General features: G+C 45.4%; 1 protein-coding gene across 4 annotated transcripts in view; it reads right to left on the bottom strand.

Moving 5' to 3' along the window:
• Positions 1 to 17919, bottom strand: part of ADAMTS3 (ADAM metallopeptidase with thrombospondin type 1 motif 3) — a 101603-nt gene extending 83684 nt beyond the window's left edge. For 2 of the 4 annotated variants that reach the window (XM_065685241.1, XM_065685258.1), the window contains exons 1-3: positions 17541 to 17919; positions 16627 to 16654; positions 10227 to 10627 (exon numbers count right to left, since the gene is read on the bottom strand). In XM_065685241.1, the coding sequence (XP_065541313.1) occupies positions 10227 to 10627; positions 16627 to 16654; positions 17541 to 17609 (498 nt within the window). In that variant the 5' untranslated portion in view covers positions 17610 to 17919. Of the gene's footprint in view, positions 1 to 8010; positions 8145 to 10226; positions 10628 to 16626; positions 16655 to 17540 lie in introns of those variants that run through there. The other 2 variants (XM_065685249.1, XM_065685266.1) reach the window with 2 other exon arrangements.
• Between the last annotated feature and the right edge of the window lie 418 nt (positions 17920 to 18337).

Here is an 18337-nt window from a genome sequence, read left to right as displayed (position 1 = left end):
CAACATACTGTTAAGTGTCTTACTTAACCTTCAAATATTCCCTCCAATCTAGAAAGACAGGAAAAGGATGACTAGTAATGGTGTTAAGATTTCTTAGCATCATATTTTCTACTTGTGGCTACGCAGCACATACACATTTTGGCAGACCTGGGGTAGTTCTTTAGTTCCCAAGTCAAGTGTTGGGCTATTCTTGTTGGATGCTCCAGAAAGCCCCCAGGAAGCCCCCAAAGTGAAGTCCTCCTCTTCTAAAGATTTCATAGAGAACTTGGATTTCAACACTTCAGGTCACTCAGATGCCAATCTGAAATGACTTTACCTCCACATCTCCTCCCTTCAGCTCTTTTTCTCCTCCCAAATCCTCAATATACCACTCATATCTTCTTGCTCCCCAGCATATGAGCAGCACTTGGCCCATCCATTTGGCATTAATGCTTCTGAAAACCCAATTTCCAAGGTAGGAGCTGCATCACTTGGTGTGGCAACAGCTCCTCCAGCCCTTTGCTTCTGATGGACTTTTTGGCCAGGCAAAAAAGTTGGCCAGTTCATTATGCAGATGGTCATTCTGCAGTTTCAACTTTCTACAACCAGATGAAATATTACCCACAGCCAGCTAGACAATGATGCCTTGCTGTGAATTCCAAATAAGGCTTTTTTAGTTTCTAGCACACTTTGTTTTGTGTCATAAACCAGTGTTACTGCACTTTCAGGCCAGACATCACATTCACTGGGGCTACTAAAGCAAGAGACACGCAGAAAGCCAAGGAAAAAATCACTACTAGTGAAGTATTGCCTAGAAAACACACACCAAACAGCTTTGGTGCCAGTCATCTCCTCTCAACTGAAGGATGAGGAATTATGCAGGACTGTCAAAATAGGTAGGATTGATTCTACTTCCATCCTTGCTTCCAATTATTTAATAACCTGCTCCCGCTACCTCCTGAAGGGACCTCAAATATCACCTGGTTTACCCTTTGAAACCTTGTTTTAAGACCGATATGAAAACTTTACTTCCAGTTATCAAAAACTGTCTACAAATGAACCCTAAACCACCTCTACCATTTTTGAATGGATATAAGTTAAGGGAGAAGACTGCAAAAGATCCCTGGAATCTGACTTCCTCCAAAACCAGTGGAAATACCTAAACTAGGTAACCAACAGGACAAGCTGTAGTCTCAAATTTCATTTTCTTACTGTTACCCTCCATCTACTGCACTGCTGGTGTGCCACCCAATACCTTGTGCAGCACAAGGGCGGAAATAATCCTACCTAAACCACAATCCTCCAGTTCCACTTTGGGAAGGTACTCTACTAATAATATCCCACCCCAGAAAAGCTGCATTTGATACATTGCTTAAGGATAAAACAACACATTCCTACAAAAGAAACAGACAGAAGAGACAGTGGATTGGGCAGGAGCCCAACACCACCTCCAAACCTGACAGTGTTGCTAACTTTCAGAGCAGTCTGCTGGAAACTATTCCCTTATTCATTCCAAACTTTTTTCATTCTGCAAGGATCCATCTGCAGAAGGGACTCCCAGAGGGAAATATACTTTCAGCCTGCCAAGAAAAAAAAGGGGCAGGAATTCCAGCACCTTGTACAACATTATTCCTCAAAATCCCTACATCCAGAGCCCCACCATTTAGTGATCTTTCAGAAGGAGCTGGGGATGAAGGAAAAGCAACAGGCTGACTATTATCTCTCATTTCTATATATGTCCTATGAGAAATTTGTAGTTTTCATCCTATCTACATTCTGAGTTTTGTCCTGGACTGAAGAAATCAGCTCCAGAGAGGGAAAACGGGAGAGCTTGGAGGTAGCATGCCTGCAGTGTAGGGTATTTCCAAGAATATTTTACTCTGGGAGCTCATTTCTCCAGTCCAATGCCATCAGAAGAACGGGACAGACCTCGGACAACCCTGACTCTCAGGTCTCCAAGTGAAGTTCTGGCTCAGGGAAAATAATTCAGAGGCCAGTTGCTCCAACGGACCCGTGACACAGGACTATTTCCAGGAGCGTACTGCAAGACACACAAGCAATGGTGTCTGTGACGTGTTCCTGAAAGTCCTGCTCTCTATCTTGGTGATGGTATAGCATCAGCAAGGGGTGCATCCTACAGTACTCTTCATCGCCACTTCTGCCATAAAGTGAAGGCAAATTGCTCCTGTGGAGGCTGGAAGTCTAGGATGCTACAGCAAGCTGTCGCTAAATCCTGGAAAGCTTGATGGAGCTTCTTCCAGTAAGTGGAAGCAGCTCAAATCTCAGATCAACCTCATTTTTCAGCCACATGTTCCCTCATCACAAATGCCAACGGACTTTCATATACTAGGCAATGATCCTTATGGAATAAACATGGATGAACCACTGAAACAGGTCATTTTAGAACAGCAAGTGCCAGGATGAGGACACTCAATACTGGGGAGGTTTTGAATGAGATGCGGATGTGACACCAGAGCCAGCACTGGTCATGCCAACCCCATCACACCCACTGCTGCCTCCAACAGGGATGGTTCAGTGTTCAGCTCTGCTCCTCTGGGCTCTGCAGAGGCTGAAAAAGCTGGACTCAAGAGCAGACTCAGTGGTATTCTGGGGGTGAAATAAAGGGATAATGTTTCTGTTGAATTATATAGAAACAGGGCAACTTTATCCTTTTTTTAATTTCCCCTCTGCAGAGCACTCACACCACAGAAATGCAGCTAGAGGTATACTCTCCATACAAGGGCAAAGGAGCAGCTTAACAAAATTTATTTCCCATTAAGATTAGCTCAAGAAGGGCTGTAAACCCACAGCTGTTCTGCAGGAACACATTGCTAGAAGATCAGCTCAAACCTGTCCAAATTCCTGCATGAGTGAGGTTTATTTTCACATATTCACAGCCATAAACAAGCACCCCTTTCACAGCCTAACCACCTTCTCAGCTCTGTAAGCTACACCATCAGTGAAACGAAGAGTAAGCAAAGAAAGATAAGAACACAGTCATCTTGTTTTTTTAGACACAAAACATCCAGACAGGGATGTGTGGACTTAATAAAATACACTACTTTACATAGACTTCCTTTCCTTAAAATATGCCACATCAAAAATAATTTAAAATAAATAAATAAGAAAAAAAGCTATTTTCAAGTTTAACCTCTACACTGCTCTTAAGGAGTAAAAGATATAGAGTATCTATATAAAGATTTAGATCTAGTTTTAAGACAGATACAGACATAACTATTATCTAGTAGGTTTACACACAGTTTAAACCTGTGTTATCTTGAATTAGCTTGTGCTGCTAAATGGGATGCTATGAAGCCAAATGTACACAGCATGAAGGGACGTGTTCAGACTTATTTTACCTGGCTAGTAATGGGGTATGATGAGCCCTGGGCTCAAGCAAGTAATTACTATAATCATAGAATCATAGAATAGTTAGGGTTGGAAAGGACCTCAAGATCATCTAGTTCCAACCCCCCTGCCATGGGCAGGGACACCTCACACTAAACCATCCCACACAAGGCTTCATCCAACCTGGCCTTGAACACCGCCAGGGATGGAGCACTCACAATCCCCCTGGGCAACCCATTCCAGTGTCTCACCACCCTAACAGGAAAGAATTTCCTCCTTATATCCAATCTAAACTTCCCCTGCTTAAGTTTTAACCCGTTACCCCTTGTCCTGTCACTACAGTCACTGAAGAAGAGTCCCTCCCCAGCATCCCTATAGGCCCCCTTCAGGTACTGGAAGGCTGCTATGAGGTCCCCCCGCAGCCTTCTCTTCTCCAGGCTGAACAGCCCCAACTTCCTCAACCTATTTTCATACGGGAGGTGCTCCAGGCCCCTGATCATCCTCGTGGCCCCCCTCTGGACTTGTTCCAACAGTTCCGTGTCCTTTTTATGTTGAGGACACCAGAACTGCACACAATACTCCAGGTGAGGTCTCACAAGAGCGGAGTAGAGGGGCAGGATCACCTCCTTCGACCTGCTGGTCACGTTCCTTTTGATGCAGCCCAGGATACGGTTGGCTTTCTGGGCTGCGAGCGCACACTGAAGCCGGCACATGTTCATTTTCTCATCAACCAGCACCCCCAAGTCCTTCTCCGCAGGGCCGCTCTGAATCTCTTCTTTGCCCAACCTGTAGCTGTGCCTGGGATTGCTCCGACCCAGGTGTAGGACCTTGCACTTGTCGTGGTTGAACTTCATAAGGTTGGCATCAGCCCACCTTACAAGTGTGTCAAGGTCCCTCTGGATGGCATCCCTTCCCTCCAGCATATCAACCGGACCACACAGCTTGTGGTCATCGGCAAACTCAAAGCAATGAAGGAGAAAACTGAGTTACTTCAAAGGTAGGTTTCAAACACCTTGCTCAAGTCTGCTTATAGTCCCCTTTTCTGCCTGAAACTTCACACTGTGAAAAGTCTACTGGTGTGGAAAAGTAAACTTGTCCAGAACCCCTTCTCTTGGAAGGGATTTCTTGGTCCTGATTCATTCCTCAAGGCTCAAAATAACTGCAGTCCCCCTGCTGCTGTTCCCCAGCAGCCCCTGCGCTTTTTGCCACAGCAGAACCAGGTCTCTGACCATCAGTCGGACAGACAGGGACGGTGGTGTGGGGTTGTGCTATGTACTTAGAATCACAGAATGGTTTGAGTTGGAAGAGACATTAAAGTTCATCCAGTTCCAACCCCCTGCCATGGACAGGGACACCTTCCACTAGACCAGGTTGCCCCAAGCCCTGTCCAGCCTGGCCTTGAATATTGCAAGGGATGGGGCACTCACTACTTCATCTGTTTTCATTATTTAACCACATAAGATTATGCTCCCAGTTTTTCCTTTCCCAGGATTCCTCCCAGCACCTTTTGAGGGAACCACAGCAGCAGGCAGGGCTGCTCCACCCCTCTCCATGCAGGAGCAGAACAGCTCTTTCAGGAGGGATTTCTTCAGGACCTTTGCTTTTGTGCTCCATTTAAAAAATACATGACATCTTTTTCCATTTGGAAAACCTATTACCCAAACTGATGGCATATTTCTGTGCTATGAAAGATATTCATGCAGCTCCTTATATCTTGGCTACATCAAATCCATAGCAGTACTACTGTATATCTGTTCTGTTTTTCCTATGACCATGCAATCCTTGGAACAAAGGCAGGGAGCTGAAGCCCATAGGAAAATTACCATTTCAGAGGAGACTTAGCAATTCAATCAGCCTTGAAAATGTGAAGCATACAACCAAGTGGAAACTCTGAGCATAACCCTTTTCAAAACTTCCTACTTTGTACAACCTCTGAAGAACAGAGGTTCCCCCCATTCACCATCCTTGAACAGGCAGCAGAAGTTGGTGTGAAGAGCAGGTTTCTAAACATACCTGCTTAAGTGAAGAGATTTTCTTTGCACAAATAAAAAAAAGACCTTTTCAATTAGGTTTAATCTTACTTTGGTCATGGGCTGAGGTCACACAGGAGCAAGAGCTGAGCTGGGACTTTGATCTCCCTGCTCACATCATCTTCTGCAAACGCACATGCAAATGCGGTATCTGTCTTGCAGACACATTCTTTGGCAGAAGAAGCCTCACAAAAACGAGTTTAAATTAGAACTTTGGAAGAAAGGGGAGTTTTACATGGGGAAAGGCAATCTTTTTTCTAAGCAAGAAAGGGAGAAATGCAAGGCAGCAGAAGAGGAGGAGACACACAGGTTAAGTGAGGCAAATCTATCACTAGCCCAGATTTGAACTTTTAAAAATAAAGAAGACATAAATTGAGCTGAGCAAGCATCTGCATATACTTTTGACTACACTACACCAAGGAAACCTGCTTGTTTTGGGTGACAGCTTCAAGAAGATGCAAACTAGACATCTAAAGCATTTCTGTATTATATTAAACTATCTTGACATTTTCCTTTCAACCACCATCACCTCCCTTCTCAACACTCTTTTCCCCAGTGTTTTATGCAAGAAACCTGAAGACCTGAATAAGCAACAAGCCGACACTGCATTTTCACAAGTTTCTGGAGCTTCTGAACTTTGGGAAATCCTCTTTAATATGGATTACTACATCCAGAAAGTCGGGATTAGCCTCTGGGAAGTGCTGAGTGCTAGGGAAGTGACAGGGATGAAGTCCAAGCCAAGCCTGACAGTGACCAGCAGCTGCTTGGTTGACCAGGGAGGACAGGCTGAGGTTACCAGATGGGATTTGTCTATCCAAAGAGGCAGCTGCAACCCATCAAGCCCAGTCAGTAAGTCTGGGGGGCTACCAAGCACAGCAAAATGCAAGTGGCAAGCACAGGCACAGCAGGTCAAGGGAGTTCACTCAAGGATGTCATCACTGTGGGAAGCGTGCAGTAGGGCAGGACAGCATGGATGGAGAAATTTACATCAGACTAAAGCCCTGCTACTGTCCGCACAGACCAGCACACGGTTTATTCTCCCTCACTGTTTATTCCATTTTTCTATTTCATGGTCCCAGAAGACACCACGTTGCCAGAGCTCTGCTTGCCACAGCCTGGGCAGTAGACATGAACAAGAAACAAGCCTTAATACTTTGGTCTTGATGAAACAATAGTCATAAAAGACCATTTGAAAGAAACCAAAATTGAAACTGCTTAGATTCCAGTATGCACTCAATCACATGCCTGAATTAAGCACATTTTTAAGGCTTTTCCTGAACCAAGGCTTAAGTCTTCATGCAAGTATCTCCAAGCAGAGATACTCCAGCCTGTATTTCAAACAGATTTGCCAAAGCAAAGTCACTGTGTACATCTCTGTGTCTGGAATGGAATGCTTCCATTCAGACACTTCAAATTATTCCATAATCGTGGAATGTCAGACTGCTTCAGGTTGGAAGAGATGTTAAAGCTCATTGAGTTCCAACCCCCTGCCACTGGCAGGGATGCCTTCCACAGGAGCAGGTTGCTCCGAGCCCTGTCCAACCTGGCCTTGAACACTGCCAGGGATGGGGCAGCCACAGCTCCCCTGGGCAACCTCCATAAATACCGTGCCCACAAATACTGCTATTTTGACCAAAACAACAGCAGAAATACACAACAGAGACCTACAGAAGCACCAGCATTCTGAAACACAGTAATAAAACCACCGGGCAGCTCCTACATGAGTAAGTGTTCTTCTGCCATGACAAGTGCATGGACATGCATGCAATTTTTTACATAAACAGGGTTATTTTCAAGCGATATAAAGCAGATGTGAAGACCGGAATTCACCAAACTGATGGCATGCGGATGACTGTTACTGCAAAAGTAGATATGCAAACTATTTCAGAACAAAAGTGGTTGCATAGTTTGGATTTTAAATGTAAATTTAGATTCAGGAAGAGACCACAGGCCTGCTTTACTAGTGCAAATGCTAGTTATTCTATACATTTACAATCAAGCAATCAAATTTAGCGGCCTTATGTTCCATGTTCCTCAGAGCCATACATTTAGTGTTGAGAGCAGGCACTAAATGATATGAAATTCAGCAGTGTCTATGAAGTGCACATTAGCACAACATACAACTTTGCCACAGTACGTGTCTTATGAGCCTTGATTATGCACAAAATAAAACTCGGGGGTGGGGAGGTCTTTCACACACTTAGGTCAAGCCATAAGTGACTGAAAGAAAGCCCTACGTGTTCTTTTTCTTTTACGCATGATGGCAAATTTCTTTTATAAGCTACACATTGAGTGATCTGCTACTAGTGATTCCCTCTGCTTTCTCCTCAAAGATAAAAACCTACCTGATTACACTGGAGAGTGTCTAAATTCCTCTGAAGTCCAAAATAAATCTTTCCAGCAGACACATGGTCCTAGAATTTCTCACTCTTGTTCCAGTTTCTGTTAAGCTGTATTATCTCACCCTTCACATGTTTAGGATACACTGAGGATCAAATATTCTAGCTTGGTTGAGAGACACGCAGTACAGCAATAGAGAAGCCAGAAATGCTAACTGCAAGTTACTGCTAACCTTGGAGCTGGCGGGAGGGAAAAGAAACATCAATCTGCAATCCCATCAATCTTGAGGATTGTTTATTTATTTCACACTCACTTGCTTAGTGCTCCAAAGGACTGTTACAACAGGTAGGTGAAGTGAACAAGCCAAAGGGCTTAAAGAGATGTTTTAACACAGGAGCTGTTCCAGGGTGTCCCCAGCAGGAAATCAACATGGGTAGGGGACAGTCTACCACAGCTTCGTAGCACATCCATGCTCCAGAACAGAAAATACGCTCACACAAAGTGATATTTCATCCTGCAGGAAATTCATCCTTAAAACTGATCTCTCACTTTCTGCAGAGATAGAAAAGCAAGCCATGAATTTTTTTTTTTCTAAACCCGTAGGTCAGGGTAATTAAAACAGCTGTAAACTACAAAGGTGACAGCATGTGTTCATCTACTTATATTTATAAGTATTACTGTATTAAGAGTTTTCACCTTGATTATTAAGTGCCCATATTAATGGAAAAGAACTTACTGCTATTGGTTGAAAAACTCTAGCTATAGTTATTACAAAACAGCTTTAAGATTTTAAAGGATTTTGTCCACTTGGTTTCCAACCCCACCACACAGTGGGTGTTTCAGGAGCTTAAGGAAGCTCCTCAAAGGTGGGACAAGGCAGCTTGGACTGAGATGAGCAAAAACAAGAGTGACCCAGGAGCACTGACCCACTCTCTTCCTCAAACAAAAAGCTCATGTTCTCCCAAGCTCATGTTCTCCCAGTCCAGTCCCTAAAACCACAGAAAGCACATGAAGGGCTTCTCCTGGGTGTGATGCGCAGAGTGGCCCAACATAACTGACAAACTCTTTTACTCAGGAGCCCTTTGGTATCTTCTGTGGTCTTATACACAGAGGTTTGTCAAGACATCAACCACTTCGTTTCAGTTAGCCGAAAGCAAAACACCAGCAGCTTGGCAGACACATGGCAACTTCTGCAAAAGCTGCTGTACTCTCAAATCTAATTCCTTTTAATCCAGTTTATTATCTTAACATGCTGTCTCACTAAACACAAGAACTGCATTCAGGAAAACACAGCTCTCAACCTGAGGGTCTCCATCTTAAGAACTACACCTGAAGCTGTATTCATCCAGGCAGATGTCTGCGCTGCCGTTGTAAGCACAGCACAGTGCCAACAGATTGCCCTAAAAAAAAACCCAAATAACAAACAGAACACACCAAACTGACATCAGCTGATCACCTCAGGTGTGAACACCACCAGTATTTCCTTTCTTTAAACACGGATAGTTGAGGAGCTTTCTTTGTGCGTCCCCTCAGCTCTGACTCAGGACTCCAAGACAGTGATGCAGTTGCCTGTGCAGTGGCTGGGGCAGGCTGCAGAGGTGGGGAGGTTTCCTAGACAGAACTTATTGCCAAAGGGAATCAAAATCTTAACCGGTGGCACATGACAGGAAGAGGGAAACCCATTTCCAAGAAGGGATCCTTGATGCAGACTTATTCATACAATTCCTCTCCAGCAGCAGAGCAACCACTACCTTAATCTTCCTGGATGTTGCAGTCATGTTCCACCACTGCCCCTGCTACTTAAAGAGAACAAGGTGGGTATTGTTAGCTTCCTTTACCACATGATTGAATTAATGAACAGTATGTGTGCTCAGTGCATGCTCAGTCTTTCAATGTGGGATTTGTGCACCAAGCAGTCACCCCATCTGCTAAAGCCACAACCAAATACCTCGTTTTTCCAAGGAACCCAGTGCAGTTTGAAGAGCCAGCCGCTTATAGATGTGAGCCACTCGGTTCTCACACAACACCTTTTGATGAAACAACATGGCATGTAAGCAAACAAAAGCCACGCTTACTTTATAAATAAACCCTTGAAAACTTGAATCTGTTGCTATTCTTGGGCTATGGGGCAGCCCATGACTTTGCTACCTGAGAAGCATACAGTGCTGACTAGGACACCAAATTCTACATCCACTCACCAAAAAGTCATCTTTTAAGTCTTGAAATGACTTCATTCTTAATTTTCCTATTTGTAACACCTCATGACAGTAAAAAGAAAGACCAGCAAAATGAAGGTTTGATTTCTCTCTCACACACCAGCAACATTAAAGACTTTGCTCACTAAACTCAGAGAAATTACCCCACAATAAAGCAGGAAATCTGTATTCATCCATACATACTAAGCATTTTCTAAGGGCTTTAAGAAATCAAGTACTTTAAATGGTACCATGAACAACATGTAGTTAAAAGCAACAAAATCTGTGTACAAAGTGGTAAATCACCAGACATCAATGCCATAGCAAGCCTTACCAGACCATCACAATTGCTGATAGCCACGGAAGCTCCGGGAATGTTCGTTGTGTCTCCCACATACGCACAGTTGGTCCACAGGGGCTCTCTCTTCCATAACCTCTCTGTAGCAGTTCTACTCTGACTTGCGTTAGAAGCATCACTTCCAGTTTGCACAGAGTCTTCGTACCACTCCACGACAGCCTCAGGAGCCACTAAACGAGTGTTGGGTTTCAGCCGGAGGTGGAATTCCTGACCGAACGCAGTGACGTTAAAATACAACTGTTTGAGGCTCTGGGATACCTCCCGCGTTGACCTTCTTTGGTGACTTGCAGAGAGGATATTTGAGATGTAGCTTCCATCTGCACTGGTAGTGATTGGAATCACTAACCCATACGGTCTTGAACTGCTTTTTTGTAATTCTGTGAACAGAAATACCCAAAACCAAGGAAAATTAGAACAGGAGCACAGAACAAGCCTGAATACTAGACATGCAGCTACAGAAGTGCATGTTACCAGAACAAATGGTAAACGCAAAGACAGAACGGGCCATGGCTTGACTGCTGAGAGCTAAACCCATTTGGAGAGCACTCCAGCAACTCATTTGATGCACGACACACCACAACTACTGCATGGTCAGGCCTAACACCAAATGCCACATGCATAAAAACCCTCTTCATCATACCTCCCCTCTCAGAATTCCCAATTCAGGATAACTATTGGAGCTACTCTAAATCACTCCACCTGCAAGCTCAGCTGAAGGACGATACATAGAGTATGTGTCACTGCTCTCTTTAGTTGGAACACTCAGGCTTATAGATCTTCACTTGGGTACCTTACAACAAGTCCTTTAACACTCCTAATTGTTATTACAAAAATGCTTTGTACTACTTCTACACAGACATTAAGAGGAAAAAAAGGAAGACATGGAAAAGTGTTTGAGAAACTGTCACATTGAGCAAGGAACAACGAATCTGGGATGACATGAGCAGAAATTCAAATTTCAGGGAATCATGTCGAGGTGGACAAACACAAGCAGCTGTGCCCACCTCAAGTAAACACACACCACAGACACTGGGGTACACATTAGGCGCATGCAAAATACCCTCCCAAGTGCCAAAATTCTCAAGAAGTAGGTCTTTCATTACTCTATTTTCATAAAACTTACAGAGAAAACCTTGAAATGCTCATTTACATTTATATGGGGAGTTTCCTGGGGTTTAGGTTTGCTTAACAGCCACAGAAGAGACAGCGACCATTTGAGCTCTCTTTTATGAAATGTACCACAACTCCTCCATACGCCTTGATCAGAATTGATTGCTCTTGTGTCAAGAACTCCATTCAGATTTTGAAAACCAAGTGCCATACTTGGTTATAACTCCAACTTGCACAGACATTTCTGTAGTCTTAGAAAACAGGGAAAAGAATCCAGTGGATATCACATACTGCTGACAAATGAATCAATGTCAGGAGAAGTACAAGCAGTAACTTCTCCCTGTACAGATCTCCTCCACCAAATCCCCTTACCCAGCTACTTGCTATTGCCCTTCCTCTTCATATAAACTTGAGGAAGAGCTCAACAGAGAAGATAATTACGAAAAAAAAAACCAACACAGAACTTAACAAATTTGCACCTAAATCCTGCACTACATAGAAGCCATAAAACCATCAAAACCACACTGTGTTGATAAAACCAAAGAAGTCCTCAGGTAATACTACAGAAGCTGAATGGCATGACCCCTAGCTAAGGGAATGTGCCCTACACACAAGGTTTGCTTCAGAAAAGTCACTGCTGTAATACCTCTAAATCACTGTGTCACAGCATCCCCAGGTACCTGAACAGAGCAGTCAGACCAGGATGCGGGCAATCAGTTGCCCTGGATGTCACCCCAAGGCCAACATACTGCAGCAGATGTGTTGGCCAAGAAACAGAGCCTCAGCAAAAAACGTTAACAGCACTGTAAGTCCCATTTGTCTATAATTTTTTGGTGATTCCCACTGGTCAGCTCAGGATTCCTACCTAATAAGCAACATTAGCTGACTGGAAGACTTCCAATTGGGATCTGAATTTGCCTATATGAATATAATAACCTCAGCCCCCCCAAACCCTCTTTCTGTGTAGTCCCTTACCTGTATTTTGAAAATAGCATTATTAGCCTAAGAGAATTATTTTCCCCCCTCCTCTCCCTGCTATCCTTAGGTACTGATGAGAAAAGGAAAAGAGTCTTTTCTGCTTAGAGAAAGGTCATCTCCTTTTATTGCTTATCACCTCTGCAGCCCTATGGCAGGACACACACATTTCCCATTGCCTTGAAGTAATTTCACACCACTCTAAAACAAGTCTGTCAAATAAGTTTATCTTTTCTGTGAGACCTTTGTATCTGGAAGTAATCAGGATATTCTGTGTCTGACTTTCATCCTGTAAAAGGAGGAGAGACATTCCCAGGCCAGGTCAAGCTGTTGGTCAAACTGCTTAACTGTTGGCCTTACTGACTGTGTGTTAGACTATATGAGAGTTAAAAAGATACTCAGCACAGAAATAATTATTGCCTAGCTCTTCTCCTCCTCAGAGAACTGGCTAAAGCAATAGTAGAGTGACATTACTGATGCTTTTAATTTAATTTCATTTCATACTATGATTAGGTAGCTCAGATGCTCCTGCTGAGTGCTGCTGAGAATTCCTCAAATAAATATACTTAATTAACTGAGCTAATTTTTACCCAATCCCAGTGTGAATCACATTTGACCTGGGAATTAAGCAGAAAAGCTCAGCAGCTAGCTCCTGTTTCCTGGTAGCAGTGGCTGAAGCGGAAGAGTGAGCAAGAGGCTGCATGGTTCTGAGTTACCAGCTGGGCTTAAACCACGACAGGTACTAGTAGGATGCACACGGACATTTAAATTCCTGCACTGTAAACATCTTTACATAATACACAAATAACGCACCACAGGCAAGCGTAAAGTTCCTCATTCTGATGATATTCTCCATCTCTCACAGGCACGAGTCATGGTGTGGTTTCAGCAGCAGCCAACTGCAACACAGCCATGTACCTATAAGATCATGTTATACAGCTGCTACCTGAATTAGAACACTATCCCTAAGATAATTCCCATCTAAAACACTGGGAATTCAGAGTCAGGATTGCCAATCTCTGTCATTAGAGAAGGGACCAAATTAAAACTCTACACTCATTTGTATTAATTAGACAGGAGGCAGAGCTGCTGGGCTGTACATCCTAACTGGGTCAAAGTAACAATCCAGATCCCCACGATCCCAGTGCTTTGGCGATGAGATTTCCTTCCAGACTGACTTTCCTCCTCCTATCTTGCTAAGACTCTGTATGGCTTTTTTTTGGTTGGTTTGAAAGTGGGATGCTCTGTACCAGAGACCACTGTCTGGTGATCAGATTCTGTGCTCACTGAACAAGGGAGAAACTGCTGTGCACATTTGCAGCAGCACTTCCAGAGTTCTACTTGCAGGGGCAAAAAATACAACCTCTTTTGCTAATAACCAGAACAGCCAGCTAGCCACAAGAGGGTAGGAACAAAGGGTGGAAAATAAGAACTGTCAAGTTTTTGAGTCAGCAAAAGCCTTTTCCAGAGCCTCTAAATGCTGAGCTGGAAGAGGAAATGCCTTTTGTTCAAATGCAATTAAAATTAAATGTGACATGCCTGAATACTGAAGACATCTCAACTCCTCCACTGACTTGCATCACCCTTTTTCCATAGGCTGGATGGGCTTAGCAAATGCTATTCCAGCTGTAGGTATTCCCTTTCCTATGCTAGAATTTCACGGCTGTTTTGCTAATTCAAAGTTTACAGCAGTGATCAGAGAAGAAACAGAGCAACAGCAAAAGCACTTCACTTCAGATTTTCTTCTTTATCTGGGTTTAAACTGCTGTTCCTTTTCACAGTGTTTAAGTTCAAAGGAAGCACATAAGGAAGAACATCACATTCTTTCATTGTATGCCAAAACATCATTAGTTGAAGAAGCCTGGAGGAGCACTGCCCCTACTTTTATTCCCTCAAACACACATGAGCCCAAAGAATTCACACCACTGGCTCACTGCAGTTGCCTTTGAGCTGTACAAATGTAGACAACGGAGGCTCAGAAGTCTTACACTTCATTTTTTTTTTTTTCAGTCACCTGCATTTGGAAGAGCATTATTTTTCAGGCATAAGATTTTGTGAGAGGCGTTGATCAAAGGTTGCTCATGTCCACAGCAGAATTCCAAACACACTGACATCCACTTCAGAACATAGATGTCAAAAGTACAGTCTAAGCTGAAACTCTGGCATCAGCAGAAAGGGAGGAATTTCTGTAAGTTCAGACAAATTATGCCTCTGTCTAAACCAAGCTATCCAAGTTTAATGATGTTACTTGTTCTTCTTCTTTTAAAAAGCATTTAAACCTCATTTAGTGCTCCTTGTTCCGCTTGGTTTTTGCTCACACTGCATGGATTTTGGTAAGAGGACTCTCCTTTTTCCAGCCTTCTGTGCTGCAGAAAGAGGACCGACTTGTGAACTAACAAAGAACTGATCACAGGGGCTCCTTTGCTTAACACCATGACCTATGAAATTATGTCCACTTAGTCAAAGTGTTGGCAGTATCAGTGTTTCCCAAACATTTTCTAAGCCACAGCAATCCAGTGGAGACTAATTACTATGCTAGCAATAGAGAGGAAGGTTGGTTACTGCACAAATACTTCAATTAGGAATAGCAATGTGGAAACCCATTAAGGCTATCTCAAAGCATGTCTGGTTTGGTTTCCAGAAAAAAAAAAAAAACAAAGCAGTTTTGGTCCTTCTCTTTCAACAATCTGGATCATTTCAGAAGTACAATTCTGCATTAACGTTGTTAAGAATGTAAAGGGTGGGACAAATCCCAATGACTGTAAGTGTGAACTAGCTGTTTTGCTTTGAAAACACAGATGTGCCCTCAACAACTCACTCACAGCCAGCCTGGTCTCGGTAAGCACCGGACTCCTGTTCCTGCTGGCCTGCACCAAAACCCATGGAGATGCCATGGGGCTGCACCAGGGAGACACAGACATGCCAGCAGCTTGCTCTTTGGCTGGGTACCAGCCAACACCATGTCCCAACAGGACATTTGGGACCATGGACCTCTGGATCTGAGTGCACAGAGGTACCGACTGATGTCCTCATCATCAATACGCCTCCCAGATGGATGATGGAGAGATCCCATCAGCTCCAAAAGAACCAGACAGAGTCTGTCCTGCACCATGCACCAACCATGACTTTGTGCAGGGTGCCCGATTCACTCTCTGCCACACCAGATCATCTCCCTCCACGGTTCCTGCTCACCCCAAATGTTCCCAACTACAATCCATGAAAGAAAGAAGTTAAAGGATGAAGCTGTTTTCCAGATTGAGGAATTTGGTCTGATATACTGTGTAATTTAAATTACACATTCCTGTATAGCTTATGGTTTCTGAAATTCAAATACAATTCATTTATCATGGAAACAGAAATAAAACACAGAATCAGCATACCACTGGGAAAAAAAAGTCTGTTTGCCAGTGAGGTTTAAATGTACCTAACGTCCCAGTTCCCAGTATCCACTGATCACAGTGGAAACCAACCCAAGGCCAGAAGGCGGCACTGCCAGAGATGAGACCGGCAAAATTTAGAGGAATACTTGAAATACTTCTCTGAACAAAAGCTCAGATCAAAACCTGAACCAAAGCCTCAGAACTGGAGGTCTGATGGCACCTGGAAGCAGAACTCCCTGGGGTCAAGTCCCATTGCGCCTTCCCGGCTTCCCCATCTTTCCCCAACCTCTTCCACCAACTGCTACACTAACATCTAATATTTTAGAAGGGAAGCACAGATGTGTCAGGATGCAAAACCATACAATGAGAGGACGTGCAAACTCAAGAGCCACAGAATCACAGACTGGTTTGGGTTGGAAGGGACCTTAAAGCTCTTCCAGTTCCAAGCCCCTGCCAGAGGCAGGGACATCTTCCACTAGAGCAGGTTGCTCCAAGCTCTGTCCAACCTGGCCTTGAACACTGCCAGGGATGGGGCAGCCACAGCTTCTCTGGGCAAACTGTGCCAGGGCCTCACCACCCTCACAGGGAAGAGCTTTCTCCTAAGAGCTCATCTAAACCTCCCCTGTCAGTTTAAAGTCATTCCCCCTTGTCCTGTCCCTACAGGCCCTTGTCAAAAGCCCCTCTCCATATTTCCTGTAGGCCACTTTTAGGTATTGGAAGACTTCTATAAGGTCTTCCCTGACCTTATAACATGCCACATCACTGTAAGACTGCTGGGTGGTGACAGTGTGAGGGTACACGAGGGAATGCTCACCAGCCCACAGATCACTTTCCTGAAAATATACTCCTTTGTTGAGCTTACTTCTTTTATTTCTGTTTTGATAGCAGCAATAATAGTTCAAAAGGCTTACCTATTTGGGTCTGTTGTTCTTTACCAGTCTGCAGAAGAGAAAACAAACACATGCAGTAAGTCACTAGTGTAGTTACTAAAGCTGTGTGTGAGAGCTTCTAGGAACCTAAAAAATAACTTGGTCTATATTGCAACATTTTGTACATTTCTGCTTTTGGTTTCCAGGGAAGGCTTTTTCCTTAAACTAGCTGTTCCCATAAATACACTAACAGAGTCCATACTAAGTTGAATGTAAATAGAGCTGCTAAGAAATCCTGTTTCTGAATGACCCATTCTACACACCGTGACACCGTGCCAAAAAGCAAATTCAGTGGCAAAAGAAATGCCCCAATGCCCCTGACAGCAATGTGGGTGCCGGGTATGCCTGTTCACAGCTCTGCTCCTCTCCATGCTGGAGGAGAGGAAATTCAGCTGGACGTCCTGGCTGACAGCAAGGACAGAGACAGAGGTTTCTGTCCCGGACCTGGGGGTGGCACACAGAGGAAAATCTGACTGCTGTGGGGTCCGGTCTGACCCTGGGGGATGTTGTGGGGTCCACAAGATGCAGTGGAGTACAGCTCTGCCAGGGGGTTGCTGAGGGATCCGTCTAAAGGCTATCCCGGCTTCGGTGCCGTCCCCACCGGAGAGGGCAAAGCGGGACGCAGAAATTCGGGAAGCGGTGGCGAATGGAAAACGCTCGGCACACGGCGGCGGCGGCAGAAAGAGCTCCCGAGCCGCCTGCCCGAACTGTCACAGCCCCCGGGACCCGTGTCCCAGCCCCGCAAGCAGCGCTCCGGGCGAGGGCCGAGAACGACCAGGGGTGTGGGGGGGGCAGCTTCCCGGGGCCGCGGGCAGATGGACGCCGTGGGCAGGGCCGAGTCCCGGGGCACGGAAGGAGGGGGTCGGGGGAACCCGATCGCGGACTCCGGCACTCACCTGCCGAGCGGCTGCAGCGCGGAGCCCCAGGAGCGCGGCTGCCAGTACCCAGAGGGGCGGGAGCACCATCCCGATTCCAGCCACCGCTCCACACGCTCCCGGCCGCGGCCGCGCTCCTCCGTCGTCGTCGTCGTTGTCGTCGTCCTCCTCGCTCCCCCCCGCCCCGCCGCCGGGGCCGTCCCTGGGAGCACGGCTGCACCCCACTGGCGCCGGCGCCCCGGGGAGGCGGCAGCCGGGCGGGCTGGGGGCGGCGAGTCACCGCGCTGCTGTCTCCCGCCGCTGCTGCTGCTGCCCTTCCTGCGCCGCTCATCCCGACCTGCCGCTCTAATAAACCCGCACCGGGCCCCGCACCGCTCCGCCCCCGGCACCGCCCCTTGTTCCGCCTGGAGAAGAGGAGGCTCCGGGGAGAGGTTGGAGCAGCTTCCAGTGCCTAAAGGGGCTACAAGACAGCTGGAGAAGCTGTGGCTGCCGCATCCCTGGCAGTGTTCAAGGCCAGGTTGGACAGGGCTTGGAACAACCTGGACTAGTGGAAAGTGTCCGTTCCTACGACAGGGCATGGAACTGGATGAGCTTTAAGGTCCCTTCCAACCCAAACCAGGCTGAGACTCTGTATCTGCAAAAGAAAAACATCACCAGCTGTGAACCCCATCAGCTGCCTAGGCAGGGACACCAGCTGCCCAAACCAGCAGTGACTCCAAAAGGAGCTCCCCAACCTGTGACACATCCCCGAGTTTCCCTATTTCCTATTAACACAAGGCAGCACAGCAAAAGTTGTGTTTGTGGTAACACACCCACCA

The sequence above is a fragment of the Lathamus discolor genome, chromosome 1 (assembly GCF_037157495.1).
Source record: "Lathamus discolor isolate bLatDis1 chromosome 1, bLatDis1.hap1, whole genome shotgun sequence".
NCBI classification, from domain to species: domain Eukaryota; kingdom Metazoa; phylum Chordata; class Aves; order Psittaciformes; family Psittacidae; genus Lathamus; species Lathamus discolor.
Note: the sequence above shows the minus strand (reverse complement) of the source record. Positions and strands in the feature narration are given on the sequence as shown.